This window comes from Seriola lalandi, unplaced genomic scaffold, assembly GCF_002814215.2.
Source record: "Seriola lalandi dorsalis isolate HSWRI2012SDOR001 ecotype SW California unplaced genomic scaffold, Sedor1 jcf7180002054324, whole genome shotgun sequence".
Lineage (NCBI taxonomy): Eukaryota > Metazoa > Chordata > Actinopteri > Carangiformes > Carangidae > Seriola > Seriola lalandi.
In genome coordinates, this window is record NW_019524877.1 from 31,589 (window position 1) to 57,731 (window position 26,143).

Consider the following 26,143-nt stretch of genomic DNA (forward strand, 5'->3'; position numbering starts at 1 on the left):
ATATGGGCTAATAATGGTCTACAGTATGTTTGCATAGTCAAGACAACACAGCAAAACTGAGCTGTAGTTTGAGTTTAAGAAAAAGAAAAGAAAGGTTATTGTATAGGACCATATCAAGGTTTGGCATCTTCTACCTTCTAACTAAAAGTTATGGATTTCTGACCAAAAATATTTTCATTATCTATTAATCAACCAATTATTTTCTCAATAAATGCATTAAAAGATTATTTTATTTTTGAGTTTTGCCTTTAGCCAACATTAGCATTAACAACTGTTTACTTAGCAGCTAAGAGCTTCAGCCGTTGTTGCATTTGCAAGAGGTTATAATACGCCATCTGAGCAGCGCTACCTCTTCATGGCGGCCTGGATGCTACTGACTCGCTATCGGAAAGTGACGAGACAGTCCAGCCAGACTGGGGCGAGTTGGTTAGCATGCTAACTTCAGTAGAAGAAAAAAATGTGATAAAGTTAACATTAGCATTGCTTTACAACACTGTTGATGCTGAACTGAAAACGTTTCTTTTAGACTGATAAGTAAACAGCCGTTAATGCTAACGTTAGCTTTGTAGCAATAGCAGAACTCACAGATGTGAAGACTTCAAATCAAAAACCCATATTCAATTTACTATAATAGGAGAGCTAAATTAAATTTTGTTTTGATTGACTAATCGATTAATCAAATTGTTTTTGTGTAAAAACGACAAATTGAGATTTTGTGTGCTGGACTACTTCCTGGTCCCGCACATTGACTGCCTCCAAATACTCTAGCTAGCACACAATCCCTTATAAAACCATAACTTGTCATTTTACAGTTTGGTTTCTGTATGTATTGAGCAATTGAGAGATAAAGTCTGAATTTTGTTACGTTTGGATAGTGCCAAGCTAGCTTATGGTAAGATAACTTTCTCCTGGCTGTAGATTCACATTTAACAGACAGATATGACACTGATGTCAATTCTCTCATCAAACTCTCAGCATGAAAGTGAACAGAGACAATTTCTAAAATGTGGAACTATTCCTTTGAACAGACACAAAAAATAAGTAAAATAAATAAATAAAATATTACTTCAAGACAAATATACACAACAGCTTCATTTGAGACCTTTCCAGAACACCAGCTTTATTGTGACAGTTCACACAAACAGCCCTGTGTAACAAGCACAAAACCTTCTTCACTCAACTGGTTTACTGTCTGTTAACTCTTGTCCTACCAGGTACCCGACACCCAGAGCCTGGAGACACATTTACAGTCTGTAAACACCGTGCAGCTCTGTCCTCCATGTACAGAAGTGTCTGTGGTTAAATCTCAGTAGTCTTTCCTTGATTAACATTTACTCTTCCCCTTCATTTATTAATGGAATCAAAAAATCTCATTGAAACTGAACCTGTGTCATTGCTGTCTGAAACACTGTCTATAAAGCTCCTATGCAGTTCTTATGAAAGTGTTATGTGCCTCCTTTTGTATCAACAGTCTTCTTCTGTAAATTATTTACAAATGGCCACCTAACCTACTTGGTTGCAAATGTTTCTGCTCTTTCATAAACCAATAAGTCATCAATAAGTAATAAAACAAGCTTCACATCAAGAGCAAAAAGGTAAAACCAAAAAGCAGTCGAATTCAAAAATGATCAGTTAGGTCACTTCTCTGCCCAGAAAAAAACAAAAAGGAAAAAAAACAAGGCTGTCGTTGAATACAATTAGGGCCACTGCTCTGGTTGTTTAACAGACTGATCCAAAAAACTCGTTTATACATTAAGAGGTCCACGTCACCGTCTGGAGTGGATTCACAGAGATGTGGGTCGACCTCAACCACTAAAGCTAAATTACAGCAGCGGTCCATATGACGGACTGGGAGGAACTCTCACCTCTCCAACATAAACAATAATACTGAAATATAACATTTCAATATGCAATAAGTCAATATATTGAAATATACAACATCTTCCGTCCGTCCATATATATATATATATTTCAATATATAAATCAAATATATAAGAAAAAGTAACATATGTACTGTGTGGTGGTGACGTTGTGTATTAACTGATGGGACGTTACTGAGCCCTGAACAGTGGGAAAGAGAAACAACATGTTTAGATTGTTGCCTAAATTTTTAATATATACTGATTAGCCTTTTACCTGAGTACGGGCTATTGTCTCCAAAGGGGAAAAAGCAGTTGTGTTCAAATCCTGTGTTGTCTCACATTCACACACACACACACACACACACACACACACGTTTACTCACATTACACACGAGAAGGTACAGCTAAGAGGCTCGCAGAAGTACCGTTTTTAAATAGCTGATATAAACACACCCGAAAGCAAGTCTTTCTCTAAAATGATAATTATAATTATCTTTGGAGAGAGGAAGAGAGAGGGAGGGAGAGAGAGAGAGGGAGAGAGAGTGAGAGAGGAAGCGAGAGAGAGGGGGAGAGAGGGAGGGAGGGAGAGAGAGAGAGAGAGAGAGAGAGAGAGAGAGGGGAACTGTAAAGAACCTCAGAGCTCCTTTCCATATCTCCACCCATCCATGTGGCAGGAACCCATCTCCTCCTGAAACCTTTCAGAGTTTCTCGGTGGAGTGTTTCAAGGAAATGGAGAGCGTCCAACAAAGTTAGTGTTTTTTTCTTTTTTTTCGTTTTTTTTTTCTTTTTTGCATAGCCAGACAGTGGTCACGCCTCCTTTCTGGAAGTGCAACCTTTTGAAACTCTTGCAACCACAAGAATTTCAAAATGATAGCTGTCAATGTGGGTGGGGAGCCTTGGTCCATGTGCACCCCTTTATACCGGCTGGCCTGGGGATGTTTAACGGGTCCCTCCCGAAGATGCAACTTCCTGCTCACAAGGTCGACTCTTTCTGGCGCTCACGTCCGTTAGACGTCTTCTTCACTTTGGAAATACCCTCCAGTGCACCTGACTCAGTCACTCTGGACACAGGGAGAAACAGAGTTTTATATAATACTCTAAATTTTTACATATCAATCATAGCCTTTCAGTAAAGATGGCCTTAGCCTCCATGACATCATCCATAGGTTTCTGTAGAGGGGTTTTGAGGCTCAGAGTGGGCTGATCTGTTGTCGCCAATTTGGCAGTTCCTGACTCCGCCTAATCCCCGGCTAATTGAGAAATAGGCAAAGAGGTGTGGAGCCGAGACTTTGGTGAATGCCGGTTTGTGGCAAGCTCACCCACCTGTCACTCAAAGCGTCACACCCTCAATTATGCAGAACTTTAAGCCTTAATAAAAGTTAATCAGGTCATGAAGGGGGATATTAGCTACAGAGACCAAACCCGTTTTCTGTACCAAGCTCTAAATATGTTTATTTCTACTGTAAATTTTGGCATTTTAACATGGGAGGCTATAGGGATGGACTTGCTTTTGGAGCCAGCCTCAAGTGGCCATTTGAAGATCTGCAGGTTTTGGAGCTTCCGTTCTGTTAGCTTTGTTTTTCAGCCCTGGATGTTGCTGCTTGGTATCAACTCCATTTTCCTCCATTTCACATTCGTAACTACAGTGATTGAGTGTTGGGCTCTGAGCGCTACCAAAAACAAGAGGGACTTATACTCACAACTGTGCCTGAATGCATTCTGTGTAAATGTAAACACTGTGTAAGAAATGTAGAGCCACACGCCTGCACATACAGGTAGTAAAAACTGAGCAAAAACAGTGTAGTTCAAAGGGTTGAATGGAAGGTATGGGCTCATACAGATGTGTGCGCTTACACTTCGTCCATCTCCACGTCCTCCTCGTCCTGGGGGAGCTGGAGGTAGGGGTTATTGGATGCTGGCCGGAACTTGTAGCCCGTCAACACAAAAAAGATCAGAGTGGACACCTCCACCAGAAACTGAAGAAACATAAGAGAGTGTGGATTGTGTTCAACGACAGATGGTAGAAAGATTATTAAGATGTCCTCACCAACAAACTTCTTCACACCCAGTATGTAAATGAGCTTCATTTAACTGGCGTCAGACCATTCAAACATAAATCTTAGTCCTTGCGTTGTCACTGATTTTCAAAATTGACAGGAAATAGAAAAATGGTTACACGACTTAATGAATGTAGGCTGCAACAATTTCTCCTACCAGTAATACTAAGATCCTATCAAACCTCTGGAGGCACGAACGGTGTTCTTGACCATTTGCTAAGCAATAAAGGCCTTTAAATATGCAATGTGTTTGCAAACATCAAGTGGCGCACATACACAACCAATTATGCCCTTACCCTGACTCATTCCTGAGTCAGGGTAAGGTACAGGATGTCTTTGACCTTTACAAACAAATGCTCTTTAAAGTAATGAAGTCAGATTGTTATTGCACCTTGTTGTAGCTGCCTTACCTCATAGCACCACTGCCACTGGAAAGGCATAGTGACCTTGAGCAGAATGGCTATGATCCTCGTAAAGTAGATGTAACACACAATCTAAAAAAAAAAAAAAAAAAGAGAACAGGATGTCAGAAATCACACAAAACTGGCAGCTGGTTGCTTTGATCAATGTGGATTTTTCAATCGTTTAGCATCTTAGACAAGGTTTGTAAAACTTGCTTTGTGACCAAGTGTAATGACGGATATTATTGGAGATGTCACACAGTGTGTGGTTGTTTGCAAAGCTTTTGTTCTGGCTCTGCAGCAGTGACTGTGCTGAATGAGAAGCACGGGGTGGCCTTGCCAAACACCATGACTCAGTATAATTTACTGTAAGAATAATGCTTGATGCCAGATAATAAAAACAATTAAGCAACATCACCACAAACTTCAGTCTTTAATGTTGAGTTGCAATCTGAGGGGATTAAGCTGTCAAACTATAGTGTGGTTTACAATTTCAATTTCACTGGCGATCCAGTAATCGTCAGATCTTTGTAGGTGGGTGGGTGGAGGGTCGATGACAGAACTGAAATACTGCTGAGCTGCATTTGCTCTTACCATCACATAATAATGCCGGAAGAGCTTGAGCTTCTCCAAATTCATGGCAGCTGAAAGAGACGTTAACCAAATTTAAAAACAAATAAATGACCAACTCTCCAAAAAAATAAACCTGAAGGTTTTAAAGCTGTAACTGATCAGGATTCTCACCTTTGCCATCGGTGCTTGAAGCCTCTTGTAGATGACGGATAGACCTAAAAACAACAATTTTTTGTTTAAGAATACATAATCACTAGAGCTAAAACAATTAATTGATTAGTGGATCGTCAGAAAATTATTATTCTAAAAATTGAATAATCGTTAAATCACTTTTTTATTCAAAATGCCAAATACTCTTTGGTTTGAGGTCCCCAGCTGTGAAGATTTTGCTGCTTATCTGTGTTTAATATCATCCTTCTACTTTTCTGACATTCTATAGATAAAATGACTAATTGATTAATCCTGAAAAATGCTGTGCAAACACAAAATTTTATTTATCATCATGCGTAAACTTGCATGCATTGTCAATGTAACACTTATTATTCATTATTTACTTATGTTGGAATTTATACCTGGATATTTTGGAGTGAAATTGAAAATTTCAGTAGTTTTCATTACTATTCATGAGGCGAGTTGGCTGAGAGGACAAAAAGCTAAAACTGCAGTCAGACCAAAATGAGCCAGTCAAAATTTAATTTGTCCTTACACCAACTCAAACAAAGCAACATCCTTCCTCTTCTGCTGCTTGTATTATTTCAGCATCCAGGTATAAAACAAGAATATAAACAAACAATATTTTCTGAATAAGAGGGTAATCCCAGCCCTTCTCTCAAACTGGCCACACATCGAGTTCATATGTTAAACTTGAATAAGATTCTGCACATAGTGAAGGAGGCGGGCATCAATTTGTGACCAGAAGTGAATGTGTCTTGCCTCATGTCACATAGAAATGAATGGGAAGTAGGGCTGCACAATTAATCCAAACCTAATGGAAATCGCGATATCCAAATTGCCAGAGCTGCAATTTTTTTTTTTGATAAAAGGTAAAATGTGTCACAATATACCATAAATGAAGCATTGTGGTGCTACAGATGCCCCAGCCTACAAATCATATTCTCCAGAGGTAAGGGAACATGCTTTTTTGGTACAAACCCAGCAAAAATCACATCATCATTAATTTACATTTTTTTCTGTGAAAATAAAATCCAAATATTTTCACTCCAGCTGAAATTGTGACTCATATCGCAATTGCAACATCTGCCAAAATAATCACAAAAGCCATGGCTCGATTTGACTCTAATTGGCTGGTGGTGCTACTCACACAGCCCATCATCATGCCTGCAACCTAGAATTATTCTTTGTCTCATGGCAATCAACCACTTTCTTACTGCTGTTAGTAAGTTAAATTCATTTTTTTCTACAAAATGTATTGAAAATGGGGCTTTTCAGGTACCGGGCAGCACTCAAAGTGCTCTGTTTTGCCATACACATTCTGTTATCTCAAGTAGCCGTAGTGGAAAACTAAATGGAACAGTCGAACTGGATAGACCCCACACACTGACCAGACAACAGGGAAAAGGATGGCTCCACAGCAGATGAGGTCGACCAGAAAGAGGATCTCCTTCCACAGATAGTATTCACTGGAGCCTTCCTCTGTTGACTCGATGATGATGTAGGCAACATTAGCCAGGACCTGGAGGGTGACAGGTGAGCAGGTCACCAACAGTAATCCACTGGGTGTAAACAATCGCACACAACTACTGTTTCTGAAGCACAGACACACACACACAGACAGACACACACACAGAAAAACACACACACACACACACACACACACACACACACACACACACACACACACACACACACCTGCAGGGGGATGACGATCATGAAGATCTTCTTTTCCTTGTCAGACAGGATGTATTTAACGAAAGCCCAGCCGGTGCCGATCAGTGCCAGTGTGATGAACAGCAGAGCGCCTTTGAGCCTGGGGAGCGCATCGACACAAACTCAGGTATAAATCCAGGTAAAACAGGCTACATCTCATATCCTGGAGGAATTGCACTTACAGGTGTGTGATGTAATACATGACAGCCCAGCCTTCAATAGTATGCCCCTTCGTGTTGATGAAGTGATAGTTGATCTGAGAGACACAAAGAGAGAGGTTTCATAAACAACCAACATTACATGAGACAGAAGAAAGGATGTGGTGATGGTGCACTTACACTATGGAAAACCAATGACGTGGACTTGGTGAAGGCCAGCGCAGCCATCAGCCAGTGGATCTTAAACACGCTGTACCTGCAAACGAGCGCAGAGGGAAAGATGTTCAAATATTTCATACGCCAGTGAATCTGTATTACGCAGGTAACATAAAAGATGTCTAATGCTGTGATTTGTGCCGTTGCTGTGCGCAGCGCTACAATTTGCTCAGCCCTTCCTTTTCCCTTCAGTGCCCTTTCAGAGCTGCTCTGTGTGTGTATGTGTGTGTGTGTGTGTGTGTGTGTGTGTGTGTGTGTGTGTGTGTGTGTGTGTGCCAGGACAGGACTCACTGGTCAGTCACAATATGTGATCAACTCATCTAATTCTGTGTGAAACACTGCACCATTATAAAACCAAAAGGTGCAAGTGCGCTTGGCTTTTTAGGGGAATGGGAGATAGCACTCTGATTGGTTCATTGCATGTTATGCCCAAAACACCATGATTAATTAAGAGTGATAGTGGCACCCGACAGTAATGTCTGTAAACTAAAACCAAAAAACAAGAAGAGTTACTAGTGTTGTCTTTAATTTACTGCACAGGCTTAATGCTGTGCATCAGTTGGTTTGTAGGTCGCTCCACCACTTTGGTCCATACTGATATATCTATCTCAGCAGCTGTTGGATTGGAAACTGTTGGCACAGACTGGGTGGATGTTTGGTACAGACATTCCTGTTCCTGTTAAGCTGAACTGTAATAACTTTGGTAATCGTCTAACTTTTCATCTAGAACCATCACCAAGTCAAAATTTTAATTTGTCTGCAAAACTAATGACAACCCCATCAGCCTCAGCTGTGCTCAAATATTAGCATGCTAATACTACAGTTAAAAAAAGATGTCTTGGTCAACACACTTCTATCCTTGTATTTTTAGGTGAGCACATTTGTTGATTTTGTCTTCCTCTTCTCTTCCTAACCACAACCTTTTGCACCACAGCCGAGTAGTCTGCACATATTTCTAATGCATAGATGTTCTCTAAATACAAAGACAGTGAACTTCAACACACTTGTACAGAACATTACTCTACAGCAAAATTAAACACAAGTTTATTTTATCTGCCCACCGCCACTCTGAACAACTTCACAGTGGCTACATGGTAGTTAAATGCTCTGTCCTTTTCAATCCACTTTTCCAGTCAGGGGCATGTGTGGTTTACAGACTGGAAAACGATACATAATTAAATGCAGGTCTAACACACCAAAGAAACTGAGGTAGCGTTAGCCAAATGAAGCACATTGTGCAGCACTAGAATGCTCACACATGCACACACGGATGTAAACGCTACAGCTGTGCTGCACTTCGCCATGAACCTGTAGGTGAAAGGCAGCATGAAAAAGCAACAAGCGTCTCAATAGAGTTTGTCTGGCACATCTACACTAGCCAACTCTCCTTTCCCAGTGTCACAATGTGAAGCACAATGTGAAGCATTGTGACACTGTGACAGTTACGGCAAATGGCTACAGCCACGTGGTTCCACCTAATCAGCCAATCAGAGGGCAGTAGGAAGATTTGAGGAGCAGTTGTGTCTGATTTTTCTGTTTCCTGTTTAGTCAGTCAGATGGTAGGGCCACATTATACCTGCTAAACAGCAGCATGTTAGCATTGTCATTGTGAGCATGTTAATATGCTGCTGTTGGCATTTAGCTCAAAGCAACATTGTGCCTAAGTGTAGCCTCACAGAGGTGCTAGCATGGCTGTAGGCTCTCGAAGGTCAAGGAACTTGTAGGAAACAAGTAGGTCCTGATTTAATGTGGATGCATTGAAAACTTTACAGGATATGCTAAAACATGACTCTGCAAATAGTTGTTCTGCACACTACCGAGTGATTTGGCATCTTTAAATGAGGAAGCTGTATGTTTCTGTTTCACAGCACAGTGAGCATTCATGTCAGTGTGTCTGCATGTGTGTGTACCTGTGCTTCATGAGTGTGTACACCCAGATCATGGCAGCAAAGAAGAAGACTCCAGCCATGCAAATGTAAAGGCGGGACAGAGGAATTTCTGCTGCCGACAGGTAGCCACCTGGATTCCTCTCTGTCACTTCCACCTGCAGACAATACACTCAAGTTAACAAATGCACACACCTGAGCATACACACACTAACACAAACACAAGCACCCTCAACTTACAGTGAAGGAGTAGGGCAGTTTGACTCCAGGCCCCCTGTTCTTACAGTAGTGGAACTTGAGGCTGTACAGACCCTGCGCCAGCAAGCCGACCATCATGTGGAACTGCAGGAGGAGGGACAGAGAATTTAACACAACGGCCAAATTAAATATTATTGTTCCACGTTACATATAATGGTTAAGGAAGGCGTACTCACACTGAAGTTGTAGGAGTCGTTAATTTTGTCCAGAGCTAAAGTCATTTTCTTGGTCTTCTCCAGCTGAAAGCAAGTACAGATTAGAAACTGATTTCCTGAATAGATCACACAGACACAAACTGACACAGAAACACTTACATAGATTTTATTTTCCTCCACTTTTTTAGCTTCTACTGGAACTTTTGGAACTTTTACGTCAACATCTTTCTTCTCAGTTACAGGCTCTGCAGTCTTTGTTTTCTGATCGATCTCATCGTGTGGCACGTCTATGCCCGTTTTTGGTTTATTCTCCTCAGTAGCATCCGTGGTTTTCCTCTGACCTACAGGACACACAAGGGTCAAGTACAGTCTGTTTAAAATGATCTGTCATTCATTCTGCTGCTTAAATATGGCTGAAAAAAGGAAATAAAACACTGAATGATTTTGTAAGAGGTATGAAGTGTGATCAACACAGACCTTTAGGTGCTTCAGCCTTTGGCTTTGCCGTCAAGACGTTATCTCTCGCACTGATAGCGTTCATGGTGACACTACACAAACACACCACACACATTATACAGCCAACTTTAACAATAGGTTATAATGGCACAGTAATAAACACTTCTTAACACTGGTGCTGAAACATACACACCTGAGGTTGTTGACATCAATAAGAAAAAGAATGAGAGGCTCGTCATTGGTGGACTCTTTCAGAGTGAGCGGGCACACTTCTGTCTCCTCTGCCTGTAGAAAAAAGCATTTAAAAAATCACAGATGAATAGTCACATTTGAACAACACAGTGCACATCTCATCACCAACCCTACACTGTAGTATCAATGATCTGATGCATCAGTATCTTAGGACACATGACAAAAGTTTTCCTTGAAAGAATAGTAGCATGACAATTACTCAATTATGAATTAGTCCTGCAGAAATATTTATGATTGAATGTACTCACTGTATAGGACAAGACCCCGTTCACACGTGACCTGGAGAGGCTGAAACCAACCTAAACACAGTGTCATAAATGCATTCAGTCAATGGGTCAAAAAACACATCATTTCCAGTACATATATATATATATATCATGAATCTGATTTTACTTTGGCCACCATAAGTTGGTTTCAAACATTGGTAGCTCTCAGGTGGAGCCAGATTCATGATAAATATTAAAATCATTCATCCCACCTGCTAGAATGCTAAGTGCAAGGGTGTTTTTAACCACTTAAGGGAATAAATTATATTATTATATTATAATACTAACAATATCAATAACAATAATAATGAAAATAAAAAAATAAACATAGAATGGACATAAAAACAGGGATAGAACGCCATAATCCATAATTAAGCTTAACATAAGATGGAAGATAGAACTCACTTGATAATAATAATAAAAATCAGATATCATTTTGAAAATAGAATACATAGAATGTATAACATGAGATGGAAATAAAACCCAATGAATATTAATAATAAAATAAAGTTAAAAAAATACAATACATAGAATGCATAAAATCAAGTAAGACACAACATTTTAAAAGAAGTGCAGCAGCGCATAAGTGTGAAGCAAAGTACAATTTGTTAAGCTTTCATCTAAAAATATTTAGCATGCTGATTTAGCCGATAGCCAGTGAAGAACAGCTAAAACTGTTTAATTATCATGCTCTCTCCTCTTGGTTCTGGTTTACAGCCTAGTTTGAAAGAGTCCCCAAAAACTGGGATTAATTGACAGTAAGAAAATTAGACAATATAACTGGCCTTATCCTTTAACACTAATGTGTACTCTACATGTTCAGTTTTGTTGACACTGTCATAAAGGGGTTAATTTACTTATAGATTTTAAACACTGAGGTTATTCTGGAGTTGTGGCACTGGACTGCATTATATTCAAAAGGTGTTTCTTATATTGTAAAGTAAATGGAAGGGACAAAAAATGGAAAGACCTCCCATTATAATGTAGTCCAGTAGAACACTACCTTTAGCTATGACCTGAGTAATAAAGCCATACTGGTGATTAAATGTCTTTTCATATCTTTTATGACAGTTTCAACAACAACAACAACAACAACTGATCATTACAAAGCTTGCAAAGACAGATTGTATTGCAGAGCTGTTATAATGAATTGTAATGGATCGTACAGGTGCAACTAATAAAGCGGCCACTGAGTAAATGCATCTCAGTTTGCACTTCCTCCTTTTCATCTTTTCAATAATAACCATTTTGAAGAACATGATTCTGATTGTTGAAAACTTCAGTAGTTGCTATACTTCAGAAGTACAGCTGTATGCATTATATTGATTTTAGAAGTGTAAAGAAGTAAATGCTACTCCTGCAGCAAGCAGACATGAAAATTCTCCAAATGTTAATGCACTGTTACTTCACCTCCTCCTCTTAAATATCACCTCAAGATATGAGACATTTTTGAAGCCATCTTGCACACAGTGCATGTTTAAGATCTACCTACAGATTTTCAATGATGTTTCAGTCAGGGGACTGAGAGGGCTGTTCCAAAAGCTTCAACTTGCGATTACTTGAAGTAGTTAATGGTGGATTTAGAAACAAACTTCAGATTCTTGACTGACTGCAGGACATTTGCATCCAGAATTTGCTTATATCTACTGGAACCCATTCTTCCCTCCCCATTCTGTAAAATGTTTCCTGTGCCACTGGCTGCAAAACAATCCCAAAGCAGAATATTTCCATCCCCCTGCTTAATAATTGGCTAAGAGGAGGATGTTTTTCAATTAGGATGCCCAAACTTTTGTTTGTTTTTATTTCTTAAATTAATGTAATAAAAAGTAACAGTACATTAACATTTGAACATTTTATTGCTGTAGTGCATTTATTTCATTTCACTAAAAAAAAAAAACAACAAAATATGTCAGTTTCACTTTGTTTTTTGGTAAGCAAATGTACACACAACTCTCACACAGGCAAACGCACAAAAACAAACACTTTTTTTTTTTTTTTTACCGGGTGAGTGCTGTAGTTCACCGACTGATCACTATGGAAGCGCAGAGAAGTCAGGTTGACATCCAGAGTCCCATTAGCAAAGAAACCAAAGTTGTTGAGGTCGACGGAAAACCGAGTTTCATTCTGTGAGGACAGAAGAGCAAATTTAAAAAGGAAGAGATTAGCAGCTGTGGCAACCTCTTTAGTAACAGCTTCAGTTCACAAATACACTCCTTGTCATCCTCACTACTTGCGCTTATTATGACTTTAATTCGAACCAAGTTTTACACTGTCACATCAGGACACGGCGTTTGGATCGCCGTCTGTCACTAAAGCTAATTAAAGAACACTGGCCAGCTAATAAAACGACTCCAAACAGCTTAACACTCTACGTTAGCTCATAAGCTAGCACCAGTCTAGCTTGAGAGATACTCGCCGTACCTCCAGGGTGAGCTTGTGTATCCTTGCTTTGCACCCAGTCAGCAGCAGTAGGAGTAAATACCCAGCCACAACACAGCCTCTCTGTGCCACAGCCATCACCGGGCAGTAACCAACCTGCTAACGGTAACTAACTGCTAATGTTAGCGCGCGACAATCCTGCCAGATGGCTGAAGAGCGAGCTAGATAGCAGTCTTAACAGTATGCAAGCTTAGCTAATTTTTAAATTCACTGTATCGGCTCTTATGATACGTCGTTTGTTATCAAATCATAACCATTAATGTTATGTTTTCCAATTATTTTGTGCTTTCATCGCGCAAGGTACCAGCTAGCTTGTAGATGGCAAAATTTCGCTTCCTGGTCTTGAATCAAGAACAAAACGTTAAGCAAGGTGCGGACAGAAACGTCACCCGCTGCGGGCCTACGTCCATTATCCGCGACAGATTTAATTCATGAGTCTATGCCGTACAGCAGAAGCTAGTAGAATAGAAAAGAGTGAGTTATAAAAGTGAGAGGTGAGTTATAAAGGCTCTCCACATGAATAGTCCGTGGTCGCGTGTTATTTGACGGTTAAACAATCTAGTTTTTTTTTTTTTTTACTTCTAACTTCCTGACTACACCTTGTGCAAGTTGTCCTAGATTTGGTCACATGGTTCGTAAACTTCCGGCTGAAAGAGTTCATGTGACCGACTCTCCACGTCGTATGGAATCTGCCAGCAGACATCAAACATGTTTGACACGTGGAACTTAAGTTATTGTTTATCGATTTATGAATTTATTTTCCATGAAAGAAAGATACTGACAAAAGCTGTACTTTTTATTTTATATTCAGCACCCCATCTGGCTAACGCACCATTTATAAAGGGCTGTAATTTTAATGTATTCCTTAATGGTTAATAAATCGATTATCTTAATAATACTTACTAATTGTCATAATCTGTTAATAAGAGCAGTTGTTTGGGTGCCAGACTGGGGAAAATCCTCCCTCAACACTTCAGCCACGGTCGAATCAACCTAATACAGGGTGCCACAGCAAAAACTTCTTTTTAGGCCCCTATTGACCTCCAGCATACATGGCAGTATCATTATTTCTACAGGCACCTAAAGACCAACTTTTAATCAAGCAGTACACTTAAAGCATGTCTCAGGGTAAGATTTGGTGTGTTTAGTTTTGGTTTTATTTTTGTGATAAAATCATTAAAATCTTTATTTGTGACTCGCTAAAATGTAACAGTAAGACAAGTCAAAAGTACTGACTCACTAATGTCAGTTATAAAACAATGTATATCTATTGTTTGCTAACCACAGCTGCTATAAACTACTGGTCATACCAAGGGTGTTATTTATTGCTAATGAGAGATTATGTTATTTCCTCATTAAGATGTTACATAGTCTCACTTTAAATATAGCCTTTTAAATGTCTGCAGAAATCAATCAACCTTATCAAGAAACCCTTCCAGTGGGCTATAGGCTATTCAGGTTGAAACATACTGTATATACAAAATCAAGTTAGCTTAGAATTAGGAGTGAAACCAGAAGATGAGGAGGAGGAGGATGTAGGAAGGGGATTTTGTGCAACTGTCATTCAGATGATGAAAGATAGAAACAGACAAATCACAGGCGAATCACCATCATGTCTCTTATAATAAAGAAAATTAATTCACATGTAATTACTTGATTATGTCTAATTCTTTCCTTTCCCTTTCTAATTATATATACGTATTTATGATTATTGTTTGCTGACACGTCCCTTTGCACTAGTAGGCATTAAAGCAATAACAATGCGCTAAAGCTTAGCTACCACAGGTCTGTTCATCCAAAATGTCAGATGTAGCAGGTCACAATCTCTGAACTGATAAATAACTGATGGACATCTGAAACTGTTTCAGAAGGAAAATCCCTCCAAAAGTTAAATAACCATGTCATAAAAATGGGAAGAAAACAACATCCAGTTTCACATTTACTTCGTCCTGATTATTGAACTGGACTGATTTGATATAGACAGCTCTCAACAATGAAATGAGAACTGGCTGTTGGATACAGTAACACAGAAACTTTATGGTCCACTGGGGAGGTCACATCATTGTGACCCTAGAGTGCCACCTGCTGGCACCACGTGGAGCTGACAACCACCTGCTTTAATCCCAGGATCAACACTTTTAAATGACTCTCTGTCACAGAATTAGTTTTATTAATAACTGTTGAATTTGAAGAAGTGAGCCAGTGTTAACACAACTGGTATCACCTGCACCTTTCCTAAACACATTTCTTTAAAGTAGTTGTGGCAGTTCAGCGTAGTCACACTTTGTAACTTTCTATATAGTAGTTTTCATTATTACTGCTGCAGTATGTGTTGCACAGGACTGATTATAATCTTTATACAGTTTTTATTCTAAGTCCTCGTCGTATATTGTGTCATGTTAAAAAAAAAAAAAGTACAGGCCACACTGCTTGTTTTGTTGTTTATTTAGCAGGGTAACAAATCACGCTTTGTTGATAGTTATATTCCATGATCCAGCAGTGGAACCACTGACTGTCGGGGCGATGACCACACCTCCCTGCTGAGCAGATATTGTGGTCGGAGCAACAGCAGGTGCCGAAGCAGAGGAGGAGGTGGAGGATGCAGCTGTTGTTCCCCCTGCAGATGAAAAGATACAGACACAGAGAGTCAGTGCAGACACATGTAAACAAAATGTGGAAAGAATCTGGTTTTGGTTACTTTGATTCACAGGTGAGTTTAAGAAACTCATCATCCACTGCACCTGTGTGTGTGTTCTTTAACTTCTGTGCAGTATTGTTCATGTTCATCCTCCTCAGGATCTCAAGAGTGAGGTTCACAGCCGAGTCGTCATCGTACATCTGAGCCATCTTACTCACAGTTTCTGTGCGGGGTTTTCCCTCGAGATAGGACTTAGGAATTGGTTTGCAGCCGTTCATGAGCTCCGTCGAGAGGAACCACTTAAACTTTTCAAACTCACAATTATCCAGCTCCTCCAGAGTCTCCATGAGCAGCAGTTGAACCCCCATTTCTCCTCACTGAACGGACAGAGGAGGAGCAATTAGTCATTGTCCAGAGTAGCCTTCAGGGTTAAAGGAATATTTCAACAATACTCTTGTTTGTTTTGTTGATGAGGTGAGATGAGAAGAATCTCTCATCTGTATTCGTGGTTTTACAGGGGTTTATGGCTGCAACTACAAATACATACATTAATTGAATAATTTGTATCTATATAATGTCCAAAAATAGAGAGCAATGCCCATCACAATTTCCCAGAGCCCCAAATGACATATCGAATTAGCTTTCCCATAATGCAAATTGACATTAGTTTCGATTTGACAACCACCTTATTACATCATCAGGATTTTTTTTTCTCCAACTTTTAAACACAGAAGGCATTATTACTGTTGAATAGGAGTAAACTGACAGTGGAGTGACCCTTCAAGGTGCTTCATACCGAAGGAGGAACCTGGCAACCAGAAAATGATCTGCTACCATGAATGGAGCCATTAATTACAATTTAAAACTTCTATATAAAGGGTTACGAGAAAGTGGTACGAGAAATCCTCTGTAACATTAATGGATTCACACCTGGATCTGTAGCTACATGATCTCGTCACAAACCCTTACAATAAACAAGGTTCATCTGCTCTTAGCTCTGAGGATCTAATGTGAGTGGACACGTCGTGAAGCCTGGAGATAACACGAGTCCATTTAACAAGTCGTTTACACAGATGTGTGTGTGACAGCGCGATATAGTTACACGATGTAATGATACTGTGAAAACAACCGGCATTAAAGTCGCGGCAGACACATAATCGGTACACAACACAATCTGAATCAACAGGTCCGTCAGGCTCGATCTCTACACACTTCTGTAAAGTGACTCTGTAAGTGTGGAACCGGCGCAGCAGCAAGACGCACCGACACCAGAACCAGAACCAGAACCGAAGCGCGAGAGCTGCGTTTCATTCAATGAGCCCTATAATCCAGAAACACTCACCGTGTCACCGACTGAACCACAGATAATGTAAAGAAAATGGCGCAAAATTGCAGGCTGGGTAGTTTCGTTTCTAACCCATCTACAGGAAGTTTACGAAACTATTAGGCCACAGCAGCTGGGTTCATACAAAACCACAGGACTGATGCCCCAGTGGTGAGACAGACTTTTCTCTTAAAAGTCACCCAATGAAAGATTATTAGACTTTACTTATATACTTATACTTAAATGTAATAGTAATTAATAGTAAATGCAGATCCCCACTAGCAACTGTATTTTAACAGTAGCAACTTCTCCTGGTCCACATTAATGTAGTTTTATATTTTACTGCACAGAATATTTAACATCACAGTGAGACTTGACAATAAATTACACACTAAGACAAAACCAACAAACAACATGACTCAAAGCCTGTCTATTACATAAGATAGCTCTACATGATATTTATCACCTCTCAGACAGATGAAAAAAAAATATATATATTATTTATTAAGATATTGCAATTGCTTCAGTTGGAATAGTAATTTTTGCATTTCTAGTTCACAAAAAGAAAATCAAATTAAAATGATGGTGATGTGATTTTTGGTGGGGGCTTAAAAGCAAGTTCCTTATGTCTGTAGAATATGATTTACAAGCTGGAGCATCATGACGATGCTTTATTTATGGTCTGTTGTGACACCTTTATCAAAAGAAATTGCTGCTCTTATGATTTGAATATTGCAAATGGCCATATTATGATTCTGATAATATTTGGATTAATTGTTCAGCCATAGTAAAAAATTACTGAACCCACTAAATCACATGTAAAAGTGGGACAGATCGCTCTCTACATCCATATTACATCTTGAATATCTCACGATTTTGTGCGATAATTTTCTTAAATAAAGAAAAAACCTGATAATGTTTGTCATGTCACTGAGCTGATAGCTGTCATTGTCCAAAAGGGTCCAAAAGTGTGAGGCCATGAGAGTGGCCCCGCTTTACCATTGCTGTGTAAGTGATCTCTCTCTCTCTCTCACACACACACACACACACACACTCAGTCTTGCCCTCCATGCCTCAGCACTGCACTACATTATTCTTGACCCTCCCTTCCTTCCTCTCTTGATATACCAACAGAGAACGCCCATGGTGGGTTTCATGGGCCAAAGCAAAGGAATCACTGATTATTCGTTTCAGCCATAAGTACACACACACACACACACACACGCACGCACGCACACACACACACACACACACACACACACACTCCTATAAAAACCCGAAGTAGTCAGTGTTTTTCTCAGAAGTCTCAGACCGAGTTGCTGCCAGCGTCACACAGCAAGTACCGTGTGTTTCAGAGAGACTTCATATCAGCAGTCTGTGTTTTGGAGCCGGGGAAACTGACTAAGGATGTTTGTTTGTGGTTGGCCAATCACGCTTCTGCTGTTTCGCCTTTTCGGCTCAGGTGAGTGAAATGTCACCTGGATGAGTGCTATGGACAGGTATGAAGATGACACAGGCTGCTCTTTTAAATCAGTAAACCAGTTCTTTTAGCTCGTGATGTTGCTGTTAGGGATGTACGGTGCTTGCTACCCTTCATCACAGATTGTGGATGTCAACATTGTTGAGCAGTTCAACCGAAGACTGTTTTTTTTTTCACTTTCAGATTGAATTATTTTAGACTTTTTTTATAGGATTAAAGAAACAGAAGTATAAGCAGAGAGATGAGCAGGGATTGAGAGTGTGTGGACAGAGTATGTTGCAGAGTTTGTAAAGTCCTTTCAGACAAACATGTAACTCTGGGTTGTATAAAGTAACCTGACAAAATGAGAAAAATAACGAATAATTTTGAGGAGCAGTGATATATTATCTTCTTCTTCTTCTGTCATTAACTGGCAAAGTTTAGTACAAAGAAACTAAAGTACTGTAGAATCTTGAAGTACTTATACTCACCTCAACTCCACTGCACTTCAGAGGGAAATATTGTCCCTTTTATTCCACTACATGTCACTGACAGCCACTGCTGTTTTCCCATAACATTTGGCAGGTAAAAATGTGCTACACTGCAACCAGCTACAGAATTAAAGAGCTTGTTACATGTTAATGCATCAGTAAAATAGGTGAAATGGTCAAAAGATGAGACATATGTGTGATTCCATCCTGACAGTTTGATTTTTGACAGACTTCTCGCTCTATTGATGAGACAGTCTGAAGAGACAGAACCTGGTAGCCGTCTCATTACACTCAGTTTGCAGAGTGGCATGTGGGAAACATAACTATAAATTTTGACAGCTGGTATGCTGACACACACACACACACACACACACACACACACACACACACACACCGGCGGGCTACTGTCAGTGAGATCGTCTGATAGGCAGAACAAGCACAGGATTCAGTGGAACAATGGTCACAGAAAAGAGAAGGGAGTCCTTTTGACTTGGGCAGGGTGTCCTTCCTTCCTCAGAGGAACACACTGGGTGTATTCAGGGCGCTACAAGACAATGGTTCACAACAGATCAGCTAAAAAGTGTATTATTTCACGAGATGGCAAAATTCAATTGACCCTTGGCTGTATTATGTTAAGGCAGGGGAAAATGACTCATAAGTTCATACAACCCTCTGCACCAAGATAAACATTTGGAGGGACATATTATTGTATTTCTCTAACTGGATTTATCACCACAAATACCTCAACATGTACTGATACGGCCTTTAGGAATTTTTATCTGATCCACTGATTTCTAATGGGGCCTCCTTAAAGGGATAGTTTGGGTAATTTTACATGGGGTTCTGTGAGGTGCTTATACATAGTCATTGTTTTACCTGCGGTGGATTCAGATAGGCAGCTGAGGGATGTGCTGCTGCGGACGGGGGCTTCTGTTGTACTGTGTTAATCCTGCATTCAGTGTTTACATATGACTTGTTTATATATGACTTACTGTGTCTTTCTTCCTTTCCCCTCTCCCTGACCACTCCTGTGAAACCTCAGTTACCCCATCCCCTGTTTCCACTAACACACATGCTCCACGTCTTCCATCGCAAATCTCACCCCCGTCACCCTTTCCATCAAATCTCCCACCTCTCCCTTCTTCTCTCACTATCCCTCCCCTCATCGGCAGCCCTGGGGAGCCAGGAGAAAGACCCCACTGCCCTCTGACGTTGTCACCCTCCACTCTGGTGGTCAGGTATGGCAAATAACTTATTACCTGACAACCAAATTCCCAAAATATTTTCTTTTGTTCTGCTTTTCCGTATCTGTGTAACCACTGACTTGTGTGGGAAGTGTACTTTCCCCTGTTTCTGTGTGAATTTGTCACTAATTGCGTGTAAACTCTCCCATCACAGGTTTGAAGATCCATTCACGGCTAACTGCTCTGTATCAGGGAAGGGTTTTCCTTTTCTGGGTTGGGAAGTCCCGCTGGTAGGGGAATCAGTGTTGTTGAATGTATGACTTGAGTAATGTTAAAGGTCCCATATTCTACACTTTTTTGTTTTGTTTTGTTTTGAAGTTTTGATAACCTTAAGAGGATATATTTGTGGTTTTAAGAACCAAAAACAATCTCTGTAGTTTTACATCTCCTCTCTCAGGCTTCTCTCTGGAGCTCTAGTAACAACAGGTCGGTGAGCCAATCAGTGGAGAGGAGGCTCTGATCTCTGAGCCTCTGATTGGCTGACTGATTTCTGAGTGATCCAATCAAAATATTGCAGATTTCAGGTAAAAACTCCAAAACCAAATCCTGCAAATTTGGACGGGTCTTGGTACATGGCTGAGAGCAGTGACTGCTTTGTTATGACATCACAAAGTTTTTAGGCTCATTTTCTGAATACAGGCTGTTTGCATTTCTCTGTGTGACTGAGCACTTTATACAATATGGGACCTTTAACATCCCTCATCATGTCTTTGTCGACCCCCCGTTATTTAACTTTTCACCTTGCCACAGTGATGTACAGGCGTATGTTAGGACCCATGTGACATCACTTTTGGGGTGTAGTTACAAGTGCAGCAAACCGCACTCTGACCACTCCCAGCACTGATCCCGGAGTTGGAGGGTGTGAAAACTTTAAGCCAGAGAAAGCAGTGACACCCTTCTGTTCAGCCCGGTTACCTGGTTACTCTAACTTTCCTGCAATAAAACTTTTGTTGACTCGGAGTCAGATGGGCTGATTCAACGCTATTGTCACATTCACACTGTGGTTATTGCTGATGTATTGGTCTGTATTGAAATGTCATGTCCACAGTGCATTAGCCCAGGCAGGGTCATTCCAGGCCAGATGGGACCCCTGGGTGTTCTGGGTGGATCCAGGTCCCCTCCCAGTTAGACGTGCAGAATATCTCCACAGGGATATTCTCAGTCACACCTACGAAGTTTTTCTATTGTTGCCTTAGCTAAACTATGAAGTGGCCCTATCTGGGCCCACACCCAAAGACTCCAAGAATGCCACACCTCCTGAACACCCACAAAGACAGGGTTTACTGCAGGGCTGTGGTGTGGGATTACACTGTTAAGGGGCCCCTAATAAGCGAGTAGGCCACCACCCAGATGATAACATCTATTGTAGTGAACAGAATCTCAATAGCTTTTTTTTGTGACCTTTTGCAACTCCAGGCACCTCTCAATATCACTCCCAATCATTTTCTGGTCTGGCGCGTGGACAAGATGACTGAGTGGAACATCACGTCTACATGCTACGCACTATCTGACCATGGAGGACAATGCCAGATTAATCTCCCTGTAACAGTCTACAGTGAGTTTGTAATTTTATCTTTCTGACATGTGAGAACATGCATCAAGCCTGTTCTGTGTGGCTGACCTGTACACATGTCTCCACAGAGCCTCCAGACCGCGTGTCCATCAGCTTTGTTGATCACTCCGGGCCGATGTTTGAGGGCCGTCACTACACTCTGCAGTGTGAAGTACAGGACGTTGCTCCCGTTCAAAACCTCACTGTGACCTTCTACAGAGGACAAACAGCTCTGGGTCAACTACAGTCCAACGACACAGAGAGGACACCGGTGACTAAGATCTTCACTGTGGACATCTTGCCCAGTAAAGAAGATGATGGAGTCCAGTACTGGTGTGAAGCCAAGCTGGAACTGGGACCTGAAGGACCGCAGCATCCTCCAGTGGAGACATCACAAGAACTCAATGCCACAGTCCTCTGTGAGTGAAACTGCCAGCGTTTGTCATTACATATTTCAAGCGTGTAATTTTTACCTATAAGAATTTCTCTCTTCTTCTCCCTCTACCTCTCTTGGGTCTCTTCACATCTTTAAAATCTCTATCCTTTTTTTCAATACATCACTTCCTCTCGCCCATTTCCTCGTGTTAAACATATCAACTGTCTTTTCCTCCACTCCCACCTGCGACGTTTCTTCTCCCTCAGATGGTCCACACCTTATTTGTCCCACAAAACTGCAGGTGAGAGAGGGAGAGAGCATCATCTTTGAGGTGAGAGGAAACCCTCAACCATCAGTCACCTGGTTCAGAGATGGGCAGGCGGTCGACCTGCCCACTAACTCAAGCAGAAAGCATGCTGGGAATTACACAGTCTGGACAAAAGGACTGGTACAGAAAAACTTCACAGTGGAGGTGGAAGTCATCGAAAGCAGTGGTAGGTTTGTTTTATCTGCATAAATTTAACTAAAACACTCAATTTCCAACAGAAATAAACCAGCGAAGAGTTCAAACTTGCAATCTACATTTTAAACTCCCATTATTCTAAACATTGAGAGGTTTAATTCAAAATGTCTTCTGAGGCAAAGATTTAAGGTCTGCCAGCACTGATGGAATTCATTTGTCTCTCCCTCTTCCTAGGAACCTCAAACAGCTGTAATATATTTTTCCTTCTGGCCGTCCTGTTTATTCAGACGATTAACCGGCTGTAGACCCTAAAAGAACCCAGCGAGGTCTGTGATTCGTCTCTCTGTGCTGTTTGGATGAACTGCTCCTGCTCTGAGAAATGTTTGGAGACTCACTGCTTTGTGTCTCTCCTCTTATGTCGGGATTCATGTCTTCATCTTTACGTTCAACCTTTCAAAAAAAAAAACAAATAGGGAACAATGAAGTTCTCTGCTTGAGATCATCTGCCCAGGTACTTTCTTCTGCTGTCTCCATGTAATGCACAAGTACATTTCAAGTCATCAAAAATCATTCTCATCTTGTACAACTTCATAATCCAACAGTCATACTAGCATAGGTTTTACCTCCTTGCTTATTTGTCTGTAAATGTTGTTTTATGAAATGTCTGAACCTTTGCTAAACAATGTTAGTGTTTGTCCCGTGTAAATGGAGCGGCCCGAGTGTGGCACCGTCTTTCTTCACTGAGGTCACGTTGTTTGCTGTACATTAAAATGAACTGTCATGCATCCAGCAGCACTACGTTCTTGCTTTAGACATGGACTCCCTATAGTTACAAATATGTGCAACACTTCTGTGCAACATGTTTGAAAGTGTGTGACTGAAACTTCAGACCTGCCGACACCACAACCAAAACACAGGTTACAAAAACGCCTATAGCATTTAATCTCTTTATTATTTATTCATTCAAAGTAAATTATTTACATTTCAAACAAAAATACTTTCAATTACAAGTCGTAGCTAAAGGTTATCTAAAGTGATTCACTGAGTAGATTGGTCTCAGTTTTCAGATGAGATGTCGGGTCACTTGTCTACTCGTTGATAAAAGTGCACGAGTATTACTCTTTAGTTTCTTTGCATCTCCGATGACGTACAACACACCTTGAAATGATGAAGGTCACCAAATGTGGAAGATTATATAAATAAAATCTGCAAAATAAAGTCTACAAAACAAAACTGAGTGCAACTGAACAAAGTTTTTTGGGTTGCACTTTAGCAAAAATACAATACTCTGCTACTTTTTTGGGGGGGTTTTCTTTTTATCTTAAAAATGAGATTTGCAAAAACTGTCAAGACTGATGTCGTCATTATTAAATCCATCAGGGGAACTTTCTCAGAGTTTTAAACAGAAAGCCTGTGACATAAACTGGGGCTGTGAATGAGTGTAAAAATTATTGACCTTGGAAATAGAAGTTTGACACAATAATATTAAGCCAAGATCTACTGACTACCTTTTTTCCTGAGCTTTCAGCCACATCTCTTGGTCTTCAGCACCACAGATGTCGGGTGGAATTTTTTGTTGTGGAGTGTGACAGTCAGGAACGGAAGAGAAAGATGCTCTTGGTCGCATTATAGGATCCAATGAGGGACTAAAGGTGAGGATTAGTTTGACCTCTGCTGCTTCGATTATGATCATTCTTTTAATCCCTTTAGTCTCTTGTGAGCCAAAAAGTAAATCAATAAAACTTGTAACTGTAAATCTGGACTGGGAGTGGTCATTGTACGATGATGTCCGAATCATCAGAAATGATCTCTATCTGGTCAGCATCCACGTGCCCGGCGAAGTTTCCCGTCTGCAATAGCTGCGGAAAAACAACCCGACATACCCCGCTCACTGGCAAACCGCCGACTGGGCTGGACTGAGGAGCTGGAGGAGGTGGAAGAAGACTTTTGGTGTCCACCTCAAAGCTCCAGTGCTGAACTGATCGTTTGTATTTTGCAACAGCTGCCGCCAGGAGCTCCTGAGAAACTCTGAGAGGTTGCTCTCGAGCCAGTGCTTGATCAGCAAGGAGATCCAGAAGTGAATGAGTCGGCGCGGATGTGGCGTTGACCCGGAGTTCGCCTCCTGACTCCGCAGGTGTAGAGGAACCAACATCCACTGTCACTCCTCCAATTTTACTCTCCATCTTTTTCGAGGCAGCTGCCTCCGTCCTCGCCACACCAAGTTGCATGGAATTGCAAATATTTGAGGTAACAATAAACACATCGTCCGTGTCTTGGGGGAGTTCTACTTCCAGTGGCGGAGTTCCCTGGAGAACATCTGACACTGTGGCACAAGCTCCTCCGACAGAGGACTGCTTCTTATCTGATCTGGCCTTCTTTACTCTGGGGACATGTGAGACAGATTCAGTGATATTTGATGAGCTGTCAAATTAGTTGGCACTTTAACAGCTTTCAGAAATTCATGCAAATTACAAAATGAAACTTGTAGCTGGAACTGGACTGATTACTGTACTTACGGTAATGAGGTGAAGAGGCCTAATAATTTCCTGCTCTCCCTCATCAGTGCCCTAAAAAAGGAAACAATTAAAGAAAGGGCATGTCTGCATATACAATTAGGTGAAAAACTTTTGAATGCTTGAAAGACATTTTATGACTTAAGATGTAGGAGAGACGTACCAAGATTGCATCCACCCTTTTGGCCAAAGCGGTTTGACCTCACTGTCCAGCAACATCTTGAGGTACTCCTCCATCTCCTGGCTGCCTTTCCTTTCATTTTTATATTTGTCCATCTTTGGCCGTAACACATGGCACAAGCACTCCCTGCATGAGAGAAAATATGACCAAATTTACACAAGGGAAAAGGCAAGAATATGCGTGCTAAAGCAGGTTACTTAATGTCCAGTTTCTGTCTGTTCATGTGTTCACACGTGATATTTGAAAAGATCTTGTACTTCAGTGTGCTGGTCTTTATCATCTCTGACCTGATCTCCTCGTTCCATTTGAAAAACTTCTTAGGACCTCCTCTTTTCCCACCTCTCTCCTCCACATTGTCCTCTGTGCCGTCCTTCACACTCTGTTTGCCCTCATTCCCCTCTTCTGTTGCCCTGACATGGACATAGGCACAGTTACTATTTCCAGTCAGGCCATTTTTATTTCTTGTTCTTCTAATAACAGTTATAGACAGATAGAATAAGTAGTCTATTGTGATTAACAGCAGTGATGTTGTGACATCAAATTTAAAACAACAAAAGGTTCTTATTAAATGCCACCAGTGCAGAAAGACTTCAGGAAGTCAGGTGAGATATTATAAAGAGCGACAAGTCCTCATGGGGAGAAGGTCGAGGCGGATGAATGGGTTAGCCACTGGACTTTCTCCAAGGAGACTGGGATTACACTCCTGTGTGAAATGAAAAGTTGATATTTATCTATTTTCAGACCTGGTTGACTAATCTTGTTTTTATTATAATCAGTGTTTAGGTCAGTTTGGTCAGGTTTAGGCAACAAAACCATTTGGTTAGGTTAAAGAAAAATCTGCTTTGGATTAAAATAGACCTTTTGACAATGTTCACCATGTGTTAGAAAATGTGACTCACTGAAGAGCCACAGAAGAGCCTTAAAATCCAGGTGTAAACAGCTACATTGGCGTTCCACCCCAGGTGCACATAACATTGTTGGCTATGGACTATGGATGAATAGCATCTGTCATCATGTGAATAAGAAGAATCCCCCC

General features: G+C 40.7%; 4 protein-coding genes across 4 annotated transcripts in view; 1 reads left to right on the plus strand and 3 right to left on the minus strand.

Moving 5' to 3' along the window:
- Positions 1-1,094: 1,094 nt before the first annotated feature.
- gpr108 (G protein-coupled receptor 108) lies at positions 1,095-13,234 on the minus strand. The gene is made up of 18 exons (XM_023407003.2): positions 12,849-13,234; positions 12,429-12,551; positions 10,410-10,460; positions 10,103-10,194; positions 9,931-10,001; positions 9,613-9,794; positions 9,475-9,537; positions 9,281-9,382; positions 9,065-9,198; positions 7,119-7,194; positions 6,963-7,036; positions 6,763-6,880; positions 6,456-6,586; positions 5,065-5,108; positions 4,915-4,964; positions 4,330-4,413; positions 3,717-3,838; positions 1,095-2,923 (listed from the first exon to the last, which is right to left on the minus strand). The coding sequence occupies exons 1-18, from the start codon at positions 12,942-12,944 to the stop codon at positions 2,836-2,838; spliced, it is 1,701 nt and encodes a 566-aa protein (XP_023262771.1). The 5' UTR covers positions 12,945-13,234; the 3' UTR covers positions 1,095-2,835.
- Positions 13,235-15,293: 2,059 nt separating this feature from the next.
- LOC111655559 (caspase b-like) lies at positions 15,294-16,986 on the minus strand. Its single transcript, XM_023407009.2, has 3 exons — positions 16,847-16,986; positions 15,608-15,881; positions 15,294-15,483 (listed from the first exon to the last, which is right to left on the minus strand). Exons 2-3 carry the CDS (start codon positions 15,870-15,872, stop codon positions 15,329-15,331), a joined length of 420 nt encoding a protein of 139 aa, XP_023262777.1. The 5' UTR covers positions 15,873-15,881; positions 16,847-16,986; the 3' UTR covers positions 15,294-15,328.
- Positions 16,987-18,112: 1,126 nt separating this feature from the next.
- Positions 18,113-23,198, plus strand: LOC111655541 (intercellular adhesion molecule 2-like). Its single transcript, XM_087174167.1, has 7 exons — positions 18,113-18,285; positions 19,816-20,016; positions 20,177-20,252; positions 21,439-21,577; positions 21,664-21,993; positions 22,217-22,444; positions 22,648-23,198. Exons 1-7 carry the CDS (start codon positions 18,236-18,238, stop codon positions 22,716-22,718), a joined length of 1,095 nt encoding a protein of 364 aa, XP_087030293.1. The 5' UTR covers positions 18,113-18,235; the 3' UTR covers positions 22,719-23,198.
- Positions 23,199-24,185: 987 nt separating this feature from the next.
- Positions 24,186-26,143, minus strand: part of LOC111655552 (ubinuclein-1) — a 7,145-nt gene continuing 5,187 nt past the window's right edge. Inside the window, exons 11-13 of the mRNA XM_087174168.1 lie at positions 25,090-25,233; positions 24,930-24,980; positions 24,186-24,795 (exon numbers count right to left, since the gene is read on the minus strand). Coding sequence (XP_087030294.1) covers positions 24,186-24,795; positions 24,930-24,980; positions 25,090-25,233 — 805 coding nt within the window. The remainder of the gene's footprint in view (positions 24,796-24,929; positions 24,981-25,089; positions 25,234-26,143) is intronic.

Coding starts and splice junctions, on each gene's coding strand:
- gpr108 (XM_023407003.2), bottom strand. CDS start 12,944: ATGGCTGTGGCACAGAGAGGCTGTGTTGTGGCTGGGTATTTACTCCTA. Junction 10,461..12,428: donor TGAACTACAGCACTCACCCG/GTAAAAAAAAAA, acceptor CACTGTGTTTAG/GTTGGTTTCAGCCTCTCCAG. Junction 9,538..9,612: donor TGGAGGAAAATAAAATCTAT/GTAAGTGTTTCT, acceptor ACTTGCTTTCAG/CTGGAGAAGACCAAGAAAAT.
- LOC111655559 (XM_023407009.2), bottom strand. CDS start 15,872: ATGGGGGTTCAACTGCTGCTCATGGAGACTCTGGAGGAGCTGGATAAT. Junction 15,484..15,607: donor GTTAAAGAACACACACACAG/GTGCAGTGGATG, acceptor TTTCATCTGCAG/GGGGAACAACAGCTGCATCC.
- LOC111655541 (XM_087174167.1), top strand. CDS start 18,236: ATGTTTGTTTGTGGTTGGCCAATCACGCTTCTGCTGTTTCGCCTTTTC. Junction 21,578..21,663: donor TCTCCCTGTAACAGTCTACA/GTGAGTTTGTAA, acceptor ATGTCTCCACAG/AGCCTCCAGACCGCGTGTCC. Junction 21,994..22,216: donor ACTCAATGCCACAGTCCTCT/GTGAGTGAAACT, acceptor CTTCTCCCTCAG/ATGGTCCACACCTTATTTGT.